Below are 16,135 nucleotides of genomic sequence, written 5' to 3'. Positions count from 1 at the left end.
GGTTCGAAGTAATCTTTAAATTAGTACTTTTTTATAGATTTGTTTTTTCTTTTTAGAAAAAAAAAAAGGTATGTGAGAACCATAATTGATACTCCATCCGTAATGCAAATATGTGTTTATTTGACCGGACATAGTTTTAATAAAAGTGAGTAATAATTGTTAATTTTTTTTTATAGTAAAAAATAGTACAAAAATGAAATAATTTTTTACTTAAAAAGAAATATGAGAATACTTTTCGATGATAACCCAAAAAGGAAATGGGAATATTTTTCGATGATAACTCAAAAAGAAAAGTGAGTATAAATTTGAATGACGGAAGGAGTATTATTTGAGTGTGCATTAAAATAAACTTGGAGCCAAGCACAAATAGTCTAATAATTTGTATTGAAAATTATAGTTGACAAAAACTGAAACGAGATAATAAATGGGTTAGGTTAGAATTGGGTCTTACGACCACTTTATATGACAAGATTAATTAAAAAGGTATTAACAGGATTTGAACTCTGGACGTTGGTGATTGTGACGAGTATTTCTACTCGAACCATCTGTTATTATTATTATTATGATTATTATTATTATTATGGGACTCACGATAGCATTACAATAAATTTACAAAAATGTGTTTTAATTTGCAAGAGTATATATGTACTATACGTATCTTTTATATATATATATAGAGAGAGAGAGAGAGAGAGAGAGAGTGCGTACGTGCATGTGCGTGAGATTGTGTGTTCATCTTGGGTATGCAGTAATTTTGACTTGCAGAGGGGGAGAGAGAGAGAGAGAAACGTATATATATAATATGTATGTATAGGTGTATGTATGTGTGGGGTGGGGTGGGGTGGGGTGCAGAAGGTGGTACGTACAGAAACAGTGTTTGCATCATATGGCAACAAAAGTCGTCCACAGGGTAAGGGTAAGATAATATGCAAATTAAATTAAAATGGTTGGTACTGTCCAATGCTTTCAAACACAGACAGACAAAAGGCATTTAGTAGTAGTAGTCATTAAGGATATGACAGATATATATATATATACACATATACATATCTAGAGAGAGAGAGAGAGAGAGAGGGATCATCGACCCTACCCCAACCCCAACCCTACAATACCCATCCATGTATTTACTACTATTATTCCTCATGATATGTTCTTTTCTCACCAGCCCACACTATACATACATACATACATATATATACATATACACACCCTCTCTCTCTCTCTCTCTAGCTAAGTTAATTGTAGGAAAATGTGCGCAGCAGCAGCACAGCTGCCAAACTCGAAGGGATCAATGGGAAAGGAATAGTCAAGAAGCCCCCTCCCCCCCCCCGGCTTATACACAAATATATATATATGTATAAGTTTAGAGGAATTGAAATGAAGGATGAATTAAGAAAGAATAATACATGATCATAATCAATAGATCTGTTTAGTTAATTCTTCTAACAATTATATATATATATATGTGCGATTGGTGTGTAGTAGAATGAATTATGTATATATCTTCAAAGTGTATATACACATATATATAATTAAACAATGATCAATAATCATAGATGTTGATGAGTGTATTTGTATTTTTATTGTGAGGTAGGTGCTAGGTGGGGTGGGTGGGTAAGGTAGGAGGAGGAGGATCGAGATTGGTCATGGTGTTGGCGTTGTCCAATAAATGCTGAGAGAGAGAGAGAGAGAAAGAAGGATGGATCAGTGAGGCAAAAGGGATGTAAGTGTAAATATTTTGCATGATATGCAATGCAATGTTATAAATATATTTTATTTATTAAATTATAAAATAAAATAAAGAAATTGTAGAGCGAGAGAGAGAGAGAGAGAGAGAGAGAGAGAGAGAGAGAGGTCAGAGTCAGAGGGACAACCCGAAATAAATGCTAGTAAAGCTTTTGGGGCTTGGGAAGGCGTGCTTCTGTCGGGATATCCCCCTACCTTTAAAACCGTCCCTTTCACTTCATGCCCCTACCCCCACCCCCTAATATAATAATCATAGTAATATTATTTATATTATTCATTTCATTCTATATAATTTGAATGTATTATTTCAAAATAAAAAAATTTAAACAAAATATAATTAGTAAATAATTAAAAAATATAATATAAAAATATTTATAAATTAAGATAACTAAATAATTTAATTAAGATAAAAAAATTATAAAATATTACCTCCCTCCAGCAAAAAGAGTAACATTTATTTTTTAAACGTAGATTTTTTAATATTAGCATTATATTGATTTATAGTGGAAAAGATAAAAATGCCCTTGTTAAATTGTGTGATAAAAAAGTAATGACATTTGTGTAATATATTGGAAATTGTAAGAGTATTAATTGTGTTAGGTAGGTAGTACAATTACTAAATTATAAAATTATATCATTTTTTTTGGATAGATAAAAATGAAAAATTGTATCCTTCTTATGGGATGGAAGGAGTATAAAATTTAAAATGTGATTAAAATATATAATCATATTTCCAAGAAAGAAAATAACAAATTATGTAACACAGATGAAAATAAAAAGTAAGGACAAATTACATGAGACGGAGAGAATAGTATAATCTTCTTAATATTAGTATTATATGGTTATCAACTTAGTATTGAAATAATGTTTTATTATACAGAAAGGACTCAATCAATTTTTTTTTGGAAAATTATTGTCCTAAATAAAATGCCCTTTTTAAGTTTTAATATAACAATTAAGGAACTTATATATATATATATACATATACTTTTTCCGTTGCAATGCAAATTGTCATTTGGAATTTTATACTAAATTAAAAATTAATAGTATTTTATTAGTCAGTGGAATTTGTCGTTTGAATGTCTATTTTCTTCAAAAAAGACAAAAGATTAATTGTTGTACAACAAAGAAATTTAAATTATTGAATTACAAGTATTTCTATAAATTTTATTTATTTATATATAAAGTGGCAAATACTTTTTAATGAAAAAATCCCTTAAAAAAAAAATATGTACTCCCTCCGTCCCAGATACCATGTCCATGTTTCCGTTTCTGTCCGTCCCATATACCATGTCACTTTCATTTTTTAGAAAATGATTACATACTTTAATCTCATTTTATTTTTTTAATTTTAATTAAACTAATTAGTTATCTTAATCTTAATTTATAATTATTTATATTATAGGATAATTATTTTTACTAATACATTCTTAATTATCTACTAATTACACTCCTCCTAAAATACTGTGTCTATAGTGTAGCAGACACGGTGTCTGGGACGGAGGAAGTATTAACAATTTATAGAGAGGGTGGATTCATTCATGCACAATTGCACATTAATATTATTATGTACACCAATTATAGCCATTAACTAATTTCTAGTGTATAATTTGGTCACATTTTATTTCACTACAAGCAATATTGATCATATCCATTAACAATAAAATTAATCATATTTAATTTGTTACATCATTAATTTTTCAACTATGGGTACATAGGCACAATATATTTTGTTGTGTGCATTAACTCACACATGGTAATATATGCAAGAAAAATTAATTATATAGAATATTTTGTGTAATTATATTTAAAACACAATTATAATTAACAAGTGCAATTTGTATCCTTTTGGTTTTGCAATAGGTAGTTAAGTGTATTTGGATTTGTACATTATATTAATTACTTCATCCGTCGTCCAATTCTGTGCTCATTTGACCGGGTACAAATTTTAAGAAAAATATGTAAAACTAGAAATTTTACTTTTTTTTTGGTAAAGAAAAGTGATATTTTTTTACTAAAAAATAAAACGAGAATAAATTTGAATGACAATCAAAAAAAGGAAAATAAGAATAAATTTGGATGATGGGGAGTATTACGTAACTAATCAAAATTACTTAGATTTCTAAGTAAAGACAAAAACCCTAATTTCAATGTGCTCAAAATTAATTTCTTCAAGAGTAGTAAACTGTGACGTAGAACACACCGCCGCACATTTAAACACACGAGTAAGATATATATATGTAACGAGTTTGTTTGTAGGATTTTACTCAATCGAATGCTACGCTATTTAATTTGATATTCGTGAAACTATTTAAGTATTCGATAAGTTTCGAATCCTAAGTGTGATTTGTATTCAAATTATTCGAATTGATTATAATTCTACTTGCATTCAAATCACAATTATTTGAATATAGATACCAAATTTTCAAGTCAAACAAAATTATCTAATTTTTCTTACAATTTGATTATATATATTCCTTTATTTCAATTGAAATGGAAGTACAATTTGATTATATATATTCCTTTATTTCAATTGAAATGGAAGTACAATTTGATTATATATATTCCTTTATTTCAATTGAAATGGAAGTACTATTTTCATTATTTTTATTTGTGTCACTTAAAAGTATATATTGTTTATTATAGTAAAAATAATCGCACCCTAATAACATAACACTATTAATTTTAATTTACATAAATTACAATAAATATATTATTATATATACAATTAATATATATATAAAATACAAAGAAAAAAACCAAAATGACAAAAATCATTGTACATACTTTCACACTATTAAAATATGAACTATTATATTTTAATATATTACAAAAAAACTCAAAAGAATAAATTAGAGTGAAACCGAAGAAGTATGTGTCTATATACACTACAAAAAAAAAATATATTTGTAACTGAATTTCGTCTCTAATGATCACGTAGCTAACATAATTCCATTATTAATTCTGTCTCTAATATCATTAGTAACGAAAAAAGTGAATTTAAAAACGAAAAATTTCGTTACAAAAATGATATTTTCTTGTAGTGATATAAATATAAGAAAATTAAAATTAATTTTAGATGTTTTTATATTATTGGTTAATAATAATTTTTCTTTAAAAATATATATATCACCTCAATTACTTATTTTATATCACAAAATATAATATAATTTTTTTATTTTTTCCTCTATTTAAATTTAAAAATTTTCGAAAAATCCTATATAACCAAAAGATTGATTTTTTAGGGTGTGTGGTGTGGAGGAGAAAGAGAGGCAATATTGGTTGCCCTACCCCTAGCCTCCCCAGTAACATACGCTGACCTAACATAATAACACCAACCACAGTACAACCCTACCCCCCACCCCCCCCCCACCCCCCTATCCCTTCTTTCTTTCTTTTTCTTCCAGGAAACAAAATGGACTCTTCCTGTTTGTTCTCTTTTAATTCTCTTCTGAGCACACATCAGATCAATGAAACTCGTGCATTGCCCAGACCAGACCAGCCCCAGCACTGTGTATATATATATATATATAATTGAGAAATAAAAATAAAAATTAAATAAAATAATTAAAATGAGAATTGAACAGTAAGGAATCACAGGAGAAGGATGGGAATTAGCAATTAGGGTTAACTATTGACACAGTGAGTAGCAGAAACAGAAGCAGAGCCCATCGCATATAAACAAACAAGAAGAGGGGTGGGGGGGTGGCGTGGGTAGGGGTGAGGGGGGGTGCATGGGACCCACTGCCAAACGCATTTAAAGTAGAGGCTATCATTACACCGGTACGTCATCATTGTGCATCTCTACCCCCTCCTCTCTCTTTTGTTTTATTTATTTTTATTTTTTAAATTATACTCCTTCCCTCTGCGAAAATTAGCTATTGGAAAAAATTATTTTTGGTTTAAATATAATTAAAATTTATAAATTTTGATCATAATATAAAAATTTTATTAATTATGGTTCTAATATAACCAAAACTCATTATTTTTTGTCTCAATATAACCAAAACTATCATTCTTGGTTCCAATATGAAATTTTTATTAATTTTAATCTCAATATAACCAAAACTTATCATTTTTTGTCCAAATATAATCAAATTTTATCTTTTTTTGTCTCAATATCAACAAACTGACGGAAAAAGACTTGCAAGATTGTGCAATTTCTTCAAATATAAATATGAGATTTGATTTCTTTTCACGTCAGTATTCTCCGTCAGTTTGTTGACAGTGAAACCAAAAAGATAAAGTTTGATTATATTGGGACAAAAAATGATGAGTTTTTGTTAGATTGAAAGTAAAATTAATAAAAACTTTATATTTTGACCAAAAATGATAAGTTTTTGTTATATTGAGACCAAAATTGATAAAAATTTTATATTTGAACCAAAATTGATGAATTTTGGTTATATTGGGACTAAAATTAAATTTTTTCCATTAGTATATTTGAATTCGGCACGCAAATTAAAAGAATTAAATACTTTATTGAGAAAGTGAAAAGAATAAAAAGATAGTTAAAGAAATTTTTAGAAATTTAATTTATAATTAAAGAAAATATAATAAAATCAGTGGTATTTATTGTAAATAAATATTGAATAGAAGATAATAGTTAAATAGTGATTTTTTTATTTTTTCAAATATAGTAATGAAATAAATTTAATGAACGAATAAAAAAGAAAAATGAAATTAAATTTGGCGGAAAAAATGAATAATTTTGAGACATATTTTGAAATGTAGAAGATATTTTTTGAAATGTTTATGGTGTTATTGCTGAAGCCTTATATGTACATATGATTCATTTATTGTGGTAAGATTTTTTTTAGAAAACCCCTTTTTTTAAATGTTCTTATATATACCACAAATTAAATATTCACACTTTGTTCTATTCTTATTATGGTTTTCCTGCTTCGGATTGCAACACAAAATTATTTATTTATTATTTATGATTTTTAATAAAAAAATATTACTTCTTCCGTCTCAAACACCGTGCAATATTTGTGTTTAACACGAGAATTTAGGTGGGAAGTACTTCCTCCGTCCCAGATACTATGTCCACGTTGCCGTTTCTGTCCGTCCCACGTACCATGTCACTTTTATTTTTTGGAAAATGATTACACACTTTAATCTTATTTTAAATTTTTAATTTTTTTAAATTTTAATTAAACTAATTAGTTATCTTAATCTTAATTTATAATTATTTATATTATAGGATAATTATTTTCACTAATACATTCTTAATTATCTACTAATTACACCCCTCCTAAAATACCGTGTCTACAGTGTAGCAGACACGGTATCTGGGACAGCGGGAGTATTAAGTATGGTAATTTGAGATAATTTGGATATTAAGTGATGTGATTGGAGAGAGAAATGATTATTTGTTTTTTTTTTATTTGAGTGATGTGATGAGTTAAAGTAAAGTATATATTAACATATGTATAAAAATATTATTAATTATTTTTAAATTTGAAAATGTTGCAGTGAGCTTGGACAAACAAAAATAATGAAATATTGCAGGGTGTTTGGGACGGAGGGAGTATTTTTTTTTTATATAAAATATTGTAAAATTAATAATGTTTAAATTAAAACTAAAGCATAATACAAATATAGACATGAATTCTATAATTTCTATTCTTAATAAAATGCATTTTTTTTTTTCTTTGTAGAAAAACCCTTGAGATTTGATGTATTATTTTTAGTACAAGTGTTTTGTAATATTCAATGTAGTATTATTTTTTGTAAAAATTATTTTATTTCAATAGCTATTTTTTACATATAAAAAATTATTATATACAAGAATTATGAGTGTGTTTATTTTGTGAAATAATTTGAAAGAATATTTTTTTATATGATATTTGTTTTGTGAAATAATTTGAAAGAGCATTTTTTTTATATGAGATATAGAGAATTGTGTAAGTAATATAAAAATAATGAATATGTGTAATGTATTAATTATTTTGAAAAAATATGTTAAAAAAATATATATATATTAAAAGTACAAAAATATATAGAAAAGATATCCCTGTTTTCCTCATATTTTTGCCTTGAGATATCCAAAAATAAAAGTACATTAAATTTAATTTGTTTGATAACAATATGATAAAGAATTTTGATTTCACAGATTTGTTATTCCTGTGTGTTCTTTGAATTTGTTCCATTATTTTTATTTTATTTTTCTTTTTCTTTGAATATTAATTTAAAAATCAATATTTTATAGAACAAAATAATGTATTTTTATAAATGTAATAAATTTAAAATTAATCAAACTACAATACAACGAAGATGAAAAAAAAAGACCTAAATCATAAAACAGCAACTTTATTGTGCTGATTTCATATTTTTTCATACAACATTGTTAAATAGTTTAGATAGTATTGATCAAAAGTCCAGATAATTTACTATAGTGAAAATATGTATTTTTTGGAATTTTGATCAGTGCTTTCTGAATTATTGATCGATGTTTTATAAACTCTTGAATTGATGTTATTTAAGACAATAATAACACGATATAAAGCATAATGTTATGTAACATACATTTTTCAATAAAACTAAATAATTTTTTCTTACAACAATCATATATATATATAATAAATAAATAAATAAATAAAACAATGAATTCAATCTCAAACCAAAATAAACAAACCTAAGACACATAGCGTTTATTTGGTTGATGATTTTTATTTCTTCTTTGTAAAAAAGTCTACTAATCAATCGTACATTTTTATTATTATTATTTATATATATATAAATGCATTAATTCATTTCACAAAATATCACATTATAAATGTTAAAACCAAAAAACTAAAACAATTTTTTTTTTCAAAAAAAAAAAAAAAATCACCAAAAGAACAAACTCACAAAATAAGAGTAATAATTAAAGTACAAATCAAAGTTATAATATTGTTCCCAAACCTTTTTATGAGATGATTAAATGATTTGTTCTTTTGTGTTTTCAATTTATTTTTTTACTATTTTACTCCCTCTGTTCCAAATACCATGTTCACGTTATCGTTTCTGTCCATCCCACATACCATGTCACTTTCTTTTTTTGGAAAATAATTACACACTTTAATCTCATTTTAAATTTTTTAATTTTTTTTTTTTTTTAATTTTAATTAAACTAATTAGTTATCTTAATCTTAATGTATAATTATTTATATTATAGGATAATTATTTTCACTTATACATTATTAATTATCTACTAATTGCACCATTTCTAAAATACCGTGTTTCCAGTGTAGCAGACACGGTATCTGGGACGGAGGGAGTATTTTATTTTTTTAAAATATTATATCTTAAACATATTTTTCATTATATCTATTTTAACCTCAAAAAATATCAAAAAATAAGGTTTTGTTTATTAAAAGAAGAACACACCCTTTATTTTTTACTCTTTATACTTAAAATCCTAGCTAAATGTGAATTACACAGCACACTCACCCATATATATATATATATATATAAAATTTTTTAAAACATATCATTATTTGAAATAAATAAAGAAAGTTGTAAATTAAATTAAATTAAATTAAATCCAATAATTGAATAGCATTAAATTACAAGGGGTGATGTAGTGTGTCTAGTTGTTAGGATCTCCTCAATAATGCCATTAATTTCCTAACAGCTTCAGGACAAAACACTTCACCTCTTTCTTTCTACTTATTTACTCCATGCGTCCCACGTACCGTCTGCTATACCGTAGACACTATATTTTAAGAAGAGTGTAATTAATAGGTAATTAATAATGTATTAGTGAAAATAATTATTCTATAATATAAATAATTATAAATTAAGATTAAGATAACTAATTAGTTTATTTAAAATTTAATAAAAAATAAAATTAAAAAGTTTAAAATAGATTAAACTGTATAATCATTTTTCAAAAAAGGAAAGTGACATGGTACGTGGGACGGATAAAAATGACAATGTGGACGTGGGACGTGGAACGGATGGAGTATTTAATTTCTCATTTTTATTTTCATTATAATTTAATTAATTCATTATTACATCATAATTTATATACTATCGATCTATCTATCTATATATATATTATAAGTGTTCATAAATTTATCATTGTTTACATTTATACCTTGAAGAGGATTAGAATGTATATATGTTTCTTCGGTAATTTTAAATGTCGCATTTTAATTTCTATTTCTATTTCTATTTCTATTTTTATTTCTATTAATCGATTGTATCGGTCGAATTTTCCGTCACTAACTATTTTTGGTGAGTTTTCTTCTACTGTTTTTGATCCTTTCACTTCGAAGAATTCATTTAATTGTATTTTCAATTCTATTTTTATTGTTTTATTAAAAACTGTCACATTAGACACTTAATTTTATTTTTAAAATAATTTTATGTCTAGAAACATTTAATATCACATTCAAAAATTTAATTCAAGGGTGTATTATTATTATTTTATTTTATTTGTGAAATAATATGAAGGAATATATATATATATTGTAATGCAAAAAAAAAAAAAAAAAAAAAAAAAAAAAAAAAAAGAGAGAGAAAAAAGAAACACACCCCAAAACCCCCCTCAAAATATATGGAAACAAACCCTTAACTATTTGACCTTATAAAATGATGATATGCTATATTTGTTTATAATTATATGAGATATATAAAAATATATCTTGTACTAAAATCAATTATTATATATAATATATAAGACTATATCGTGTATTGTATTTGTATTATATTAATATAAATAATATGTTGTTTATTAGCATACTATGTGCTCTCAGAACGACCTTAAATTTTAAAATTCAAAATCATATCTGCCGTCATATCGAATAATATATTATTAGTTTTCACTTTCCCATTTTGATAATAAGCTTTATTTTTTAATATCTTAAATACACAATAAATATAAAAATGTCTTAACAAAAAACATTTAGCGGAATTTGAGTGATTAGGCCAACTATTATTCATTATTTTTTTAAAAAAATATTAAATCAAATACATAATTTTCTTCTTTTTTTTTATTATAATAAATACTATATTAATTTAAAATTTAAAATATCAAATCAATACATAATTAAAATAAAATACTATGTGCTCAATACTATATATTGTAGTATATTAATAGGTGATATATATCGAAATAAATTGTGACATATGCTTCGTAGATTATTATCATGCATAGCTTGTCGGTTTTTGTACTATGTTAATATATAATCTTATGCTACGATAAATTATAACATATGTTGCATGTATTTTTGACATACTAATAGAATGAATCGACATCTAAATCAGCACCATAACCATTGATATATATAAGATATATTAATCAATGAAATATAAATGCTATAAATATATATATATTTGTATATAATCCCTCAAAAATAAAATAAGCAATTTATTAAAACTACAAAATATTAACTATCAATATATTTTCCCTTCAAAAAATAAAAGGGAAATAAGAAATGAAAAAGCATGAAGAGAAATTGGTGTAAAAAGACACATAAAATTATAAATATATATGTTAAATTAAAAAAAAAAAGGTGATAAATTAAACAAGAGATAGAGATAGTAATAAAGATCGAATAACAACAATAATTAATTTAAACAAGTGTTTTTAGTTTTTAAAAGTAGTGTCTAATTTAAGCAATTAATTAATTAATTTAATTAATTACCTATATATATATATTATAATCCCACTGGTGACCTCTTTCTTCCGTACCGCCGGATTTCTCCACAAAACCCTAAGACGGTTCAACCGGCGTCCGGCGGCCGTCCGCCGCCGCCCCCGTCCTCGACTGCTGGAATCCGCCGAGCTGTCCGATGCTGGCCGACATGTTCACGGCGAGGAGGCTACCGGCGTCGTATCCATTCCCGCCGTCGAAGGCCCGGATCACCTGCTGCTGATTCACCGGGAAGAGCTGGTGGTGGAAGTGGTGGTGGTCGCGGGCGGCGCCGCCGCCGAGTAAGTTGATCCCCTGGTGGTGCGCGATCAGGCCGTGGCCGGAGATCCCGAGGTTCTGGTACTTTGAGAGCTCCGATTTGGCGCAGCTGAGATCCATCTGCAGCTGCCGGAGCTGGTGCTGGAGGAGGGAGATGACGCCGACGCAGCCGTAGACGGGGTCGCGCAGCCGCATGTCGGCCTCGTAGGCGAGCGAGTTCACGGCGTCCTCGCGCTGGTGCGGCTGCAGCTCGTTCAGCAGCTTCGTCACGTTGCTGGCGCCGAACACCTTGTGCACGTTGGCGAATTTCTGCGGCTGGTCCGGCGGGAAGTACGGCGCGAACACGCACTCCGGCTGGCATTTCCGCCGCAGAAATTTGCACGCCGCGCACGGCGAGGTTGACGATGAAGCCATTCCTGAGATCCTTTCTTTCAAAATCTCTCTCTTCGGAGACCTTTGATAGAATCAAGAAATGAAAATTGTGAAGAATTTGATGCAAGAACATGTGTTGGAGCAGAGAATTAAAGCCCTAATTTTTATTATATATATATATGGCAAAATTGCTCGTAATTTTTTTGTGGTTTCGAAAATCAGCATAAATCCTCTTTTATTTTAAAAATTGCATGACGTGCTCTTATACTTTAAAAAATATTACATGAAACCCCACGCTGGTTTTAAAACTAGGCGTAAATCCCTACTTTACTTTAAAAAATTTGTATAGCGCCCTCCTTATACTTTAAAAAATATTACATAAAATCTCCTGTCATGCAAAATACACAGATCAAAATACACAGATAGCAAATAATCTTCTCATCATACAACAGAGTTTTCGTGACGGTGGAGTTTTATACTAAATTTCGAAACCCCGTAAAAGTTATGAACAATTTTACGAGCATATATATATATGTGTGTGTGTTTCTCAATTTTAGGAGAGGGAAGGAAATAAATGAAATATGATGAGGGCAGGCCATGATTGAGGCAGATAGGCTTTAAAGACATAAGATTAGACAAGCAAATCATTGACAGCTTTGAAGAACCAAAACACCATTGAAATAGAGATGGAAAGTTACAGGCAAAAAGTAATCTGATCTGATGATCATATCCATCTCTGGTCAAATCATCAAAATTAATTAATGCAATGCTAACTCGATAATAAACCTGCCTCTTTATATATGTATGCCTCACCTCCCACGATCTGCCAATCCAAAAACACAGAAATATATATACAAAAAAAGGTAAATTAATTGGGTTCTCTCTCTAAAATCTAAATAAAATTTCTCCTTATTGAAGAATATATACACTGATTATGAAAAATTCTGATTCTTGGCTATCATAAACAAGTGAGAAAACCCCAAAATCAGTAAAAATCATTCCCACTTGTGAATTTGTTTTTCTACACAGATGATAGCTAAGGCCATTGAAGAAAGCTTTGTAGTGATGTGGGGTGATGGAAAATATTGCAACTAGGGGTTTTTTAATTTTTAAATTTTTTTTTTATTTTTCTTGATTTTAAAGTTAAAGAAAGGAAGATTTTGGAATTGGATCTGGTGAAAGTGAGAGTTTTATATGGTATATTTTATTACTTTCTTCCTTTTAATGTGCCACTGATATCAATGTTAGTCTTTCAAGCAGATCTTGCTTAGAATTCTTTCATTCTCACATGTGAGTGAGTGAAAAACAAAAAAAACAAAAGGGTGCTGTAATATTATATCTCTATACCTTTAGAGAGAGAGAGAGAGGAGAGGGAGACACAAAAAAAAAAAAAAAAAACAAACAAACAAACAAGAAGTAGATTACTTGAAACTTACCTGTGAAAATGAGACTTTTGAAAGTAAGCCAGTTGTCTCTCTACTGCAATATGTATTTTAGTCTCACACACTCACTCAAACAAGAACTAAAAAATATATGCACGTACGTGCAGCAGAAGTGTGAAAAACACCAAAAAAGAGAAAAATAAAATAAAAGAATGACAAAATAAATTAAATAAATAAATAAATAATGAGAAAAATAGCATATACCTAGACAGAACAAAAGTTGTTTAAAACGCCTGTAATTCTTCTTCTTCTTCTTCCTTCTTTGCTTCTGATGATGATGATGAAAAAAGATTTGATTTTTATTTTTATTTTTTTAATTGCCTCGATTTCTGCGGTCAAACATTACCTTTTTTCTTTTTCTTTTTGTCCTCTCCCTTTTCAGATTTTTCCCCACTTTGGCTTGTGTGCTTCTGAGAAACAAACCTTGGATCTTGCCTTGCCTTAATTTCACCCCCTCAATTTTTTCCTACCTTTTTTCCCATTCCCTAACAAAAAAAAAAATTAAAAAAATATATAAATCAAGAATCATTGTACGTAGTTACTTGCTTACACACCCACCCCCACCCCCCCCACCCTCCCTTTCTTTCTGCCTTTGCCTAATGATGAGACGATAATCTTTCTCTCTCTCGATCCTTTTTTTCTTTTTGTTTTAATGATTTTTGAAGATCACGCAAAAGGGGCCTTTCTTTGAGGGTCAGGCAATCTTTTCGCTGCTGGGAATTATATAGAAATGAAAATATGCAGCAGCATATAAAGATGGTGCTGCGGAAGAACAGAAACAGCTCTTATCTCATGAAGAGAGAGAGAGAGAGAGAGAGAGAGAGAGAATGGGTTAGAGAGAGAAAGACAGAGAGAGTAGGGATATTAGCCTGTATGTATATGTATGTCTATATGTATACGTGTTTTTACTGCGTGTATGAAGAGGTGAAGGCGGAGGAATTCCCCCCAACACCAGAGGCTATGGAAACGGGGAGAAAGCAGCAGAAAGTTAAAAAATATAAATAAATCAATCAATCAATTTTTTTTTTAAAAAAAAAAAAAAGAAAAGATTTTTATAAGCTAACAAATAGTAGTATAAAGGAAATTAAATAAATAAATAAATGAATCAAAGTAAAGATCACTCTCAGTGGTAATGTGTAGATAGAGTATGTGTGTCTTCTTGTTCCTTTTGTTGTATTGTGTCTATACATACATATATATATATATATATACACGCACATTCATACACTGCATGTATACATTTCTCTATAAGGAAGAAGAGAATTGAAGTGAATTATTGCTACGGGCAGGCAGGTCGGGGTGGGGTGGGGTGGGGTGTGGGGGGGTAAGGGGGTATAAGTATAATCAGTATGACTATCTTACATGTTTTCAGAATGCAGAGATTTGAGAGCGAGTTGTCTAGTGTCGTGACATGACCTTTCCTCTTAATTATTTATTTATTTATTTTCCCAATAATATATATATTTTTTATTAAATTAATTAATTGATTAATGTTGGTGTATGTAATATGGGGTGGGGTGGGGTGGGGTAGTGAAAGTAAAATGTATATTGTGGGATGTTTCCCTTTGTTTTGTGTTGGTGTCATGTCATTTTTAGTCATCTGCCCTAATCACTACACACCATTTCTGGTATCTATCTCAACTTATAGGTCTCAGAATTAGGGTTTTCTTCAGGTTCTGAATTTTATGGGATTTAATTTATTTATTTATTTACAGGAGATTTTATTTTATTTTGGAGGTTTTGCAGGTTTGTGTTTGTGTGCATGTTCTAATTAATTTAGAATTAATGCAAGAATGACAGCGATTACAGCACTAAATTGAATGCTAGTTTAATCTAATCAACACAAAAAATCAACGCAAATAACATAGTATTCAATTATATATTGTATTGTACTGAAAATTAATATATATATATATAGTGATGACTATTGTATTATATATCATTTGGTTTTATAATATATACTCTTGTAACAAAGTATCTATTTCTTTTTTTTTTTTAAAGTAATTGTACTATCTACTTAATATTACAAATATCTTTCAAATTTACAATATATTACACAAATGTCATTACCTTTATATAATGCAATACTAATAAGGGTAGTTTAGTCTTTTTACCTTTATTTCTACTGCATCTCAATATAATACTAATATTGTTAAAACTCCGTGCAAAAAGGTAAATGGATAGATAGATATGAGACGGGAGAAGTATTTGTGTATTTTATTATGATGTGTTGTTATGTTTGTGAGACATATTTTACGCACTGACTGGATCTAACAAGCATAATGATAATTTGATCTGGTCAGCATGAAATCCGACTGTGAAAATCAGATTTTTGAGATTGACAACAACTATTCTTTTCTGAGTGAACTCGAAAGTGACAAACTTATTTAGATATACTACATTCGTCTGGCTCTAAAGATCTTATTTACTTTTTGTGTGTTGATCTTTGAATATTAATTATTATATCAAAATATAGTATAAATTAATAAAAAATTGCAAAAATACTTCCATTAATATCTTATAAAATGACATTTGTACAAAAAAAAAATATACAAATATAAAAATATTTTTAATGTTAAGTATTATGATGCAAAAGATAAATGTGACCCTTGGAGGCGGACGGACGTAGTATTTGTTTTGGGGATTTGCTTAATTGGGTTATTGAATCAC

At 28.2% G+C, this 16,135-nt stretch overlaps 1 protein-coding gene across 3 annotated transcripts; it reads right to left on the bottom strand.

Moving 5' to 3' along the window:
• Positions 1-11,274: 11,274 nt before the first annotated feature.
• Positions 11,275-14,431, bottom strand: LOC127245130 (protein ASYMMETRIC LEAVES 2). Of its 3 annotated transcripts, XM_051265848.1 has the most exons (4): positions 13,812-13,921; positions 13,670-13,733; positions 13,460-13,502; positions 11,275-12,105 (listed from the first exon to the last, which is right to left on the bottom strand). In XM_051265848.1, exon 4 carries the CDS (start codon positions 12,063-12,065, stop codon positions 11,454-11,456), a length of 612 nt encoding a protein of 203 aa, XP_051121805.1. In that variant the 5' UTR covers positions 12,066-12,105; positions 13,460-13,502; positions 13,670-13,733; positions 13,812-13,921; the 3' UTR covers positions 11,275-11,453. The 3 variants fall into 3 exon arrangements, with proteins under 3 accessions (XP_051121805.1, XP_051121804.1, XP_051121803.1); XM_051265847.1 differs by lacking the exon at positions 13,460-13,502 and having other exon boundaries at positions 13,812-14,431; XM_051265846.1 differs by lacking the exon at positions 13,460-13,502 and having other exon boundaries at positions 13,670-14,431.
• Positions 14,432-16,135: the final 1,704 nt, after the last annotated feature.

Source organism: Andrographis paniculata, unplaced genomic scaffold (assembly GCF_009805555.1).
Source record: "Andrographis paniculata isolate CXL003 unplaced genomic scaffold, ASM980555v1 Contig21END, whole genome shotgun sequence".
In the NCBI taxonomy this organism is placed as follows: domain Eukaryota; kingdom Viridiplantae; phylum Streptophyta; class Magnoliopsida; order Lamiales; family Acanthaceae; genus Andrographis; species Andrographis paniculata.
Note: the sequence above shows the minus strand (reverse complement) of the source record. Positions and strands in the feature narration are given on the sequence as shown.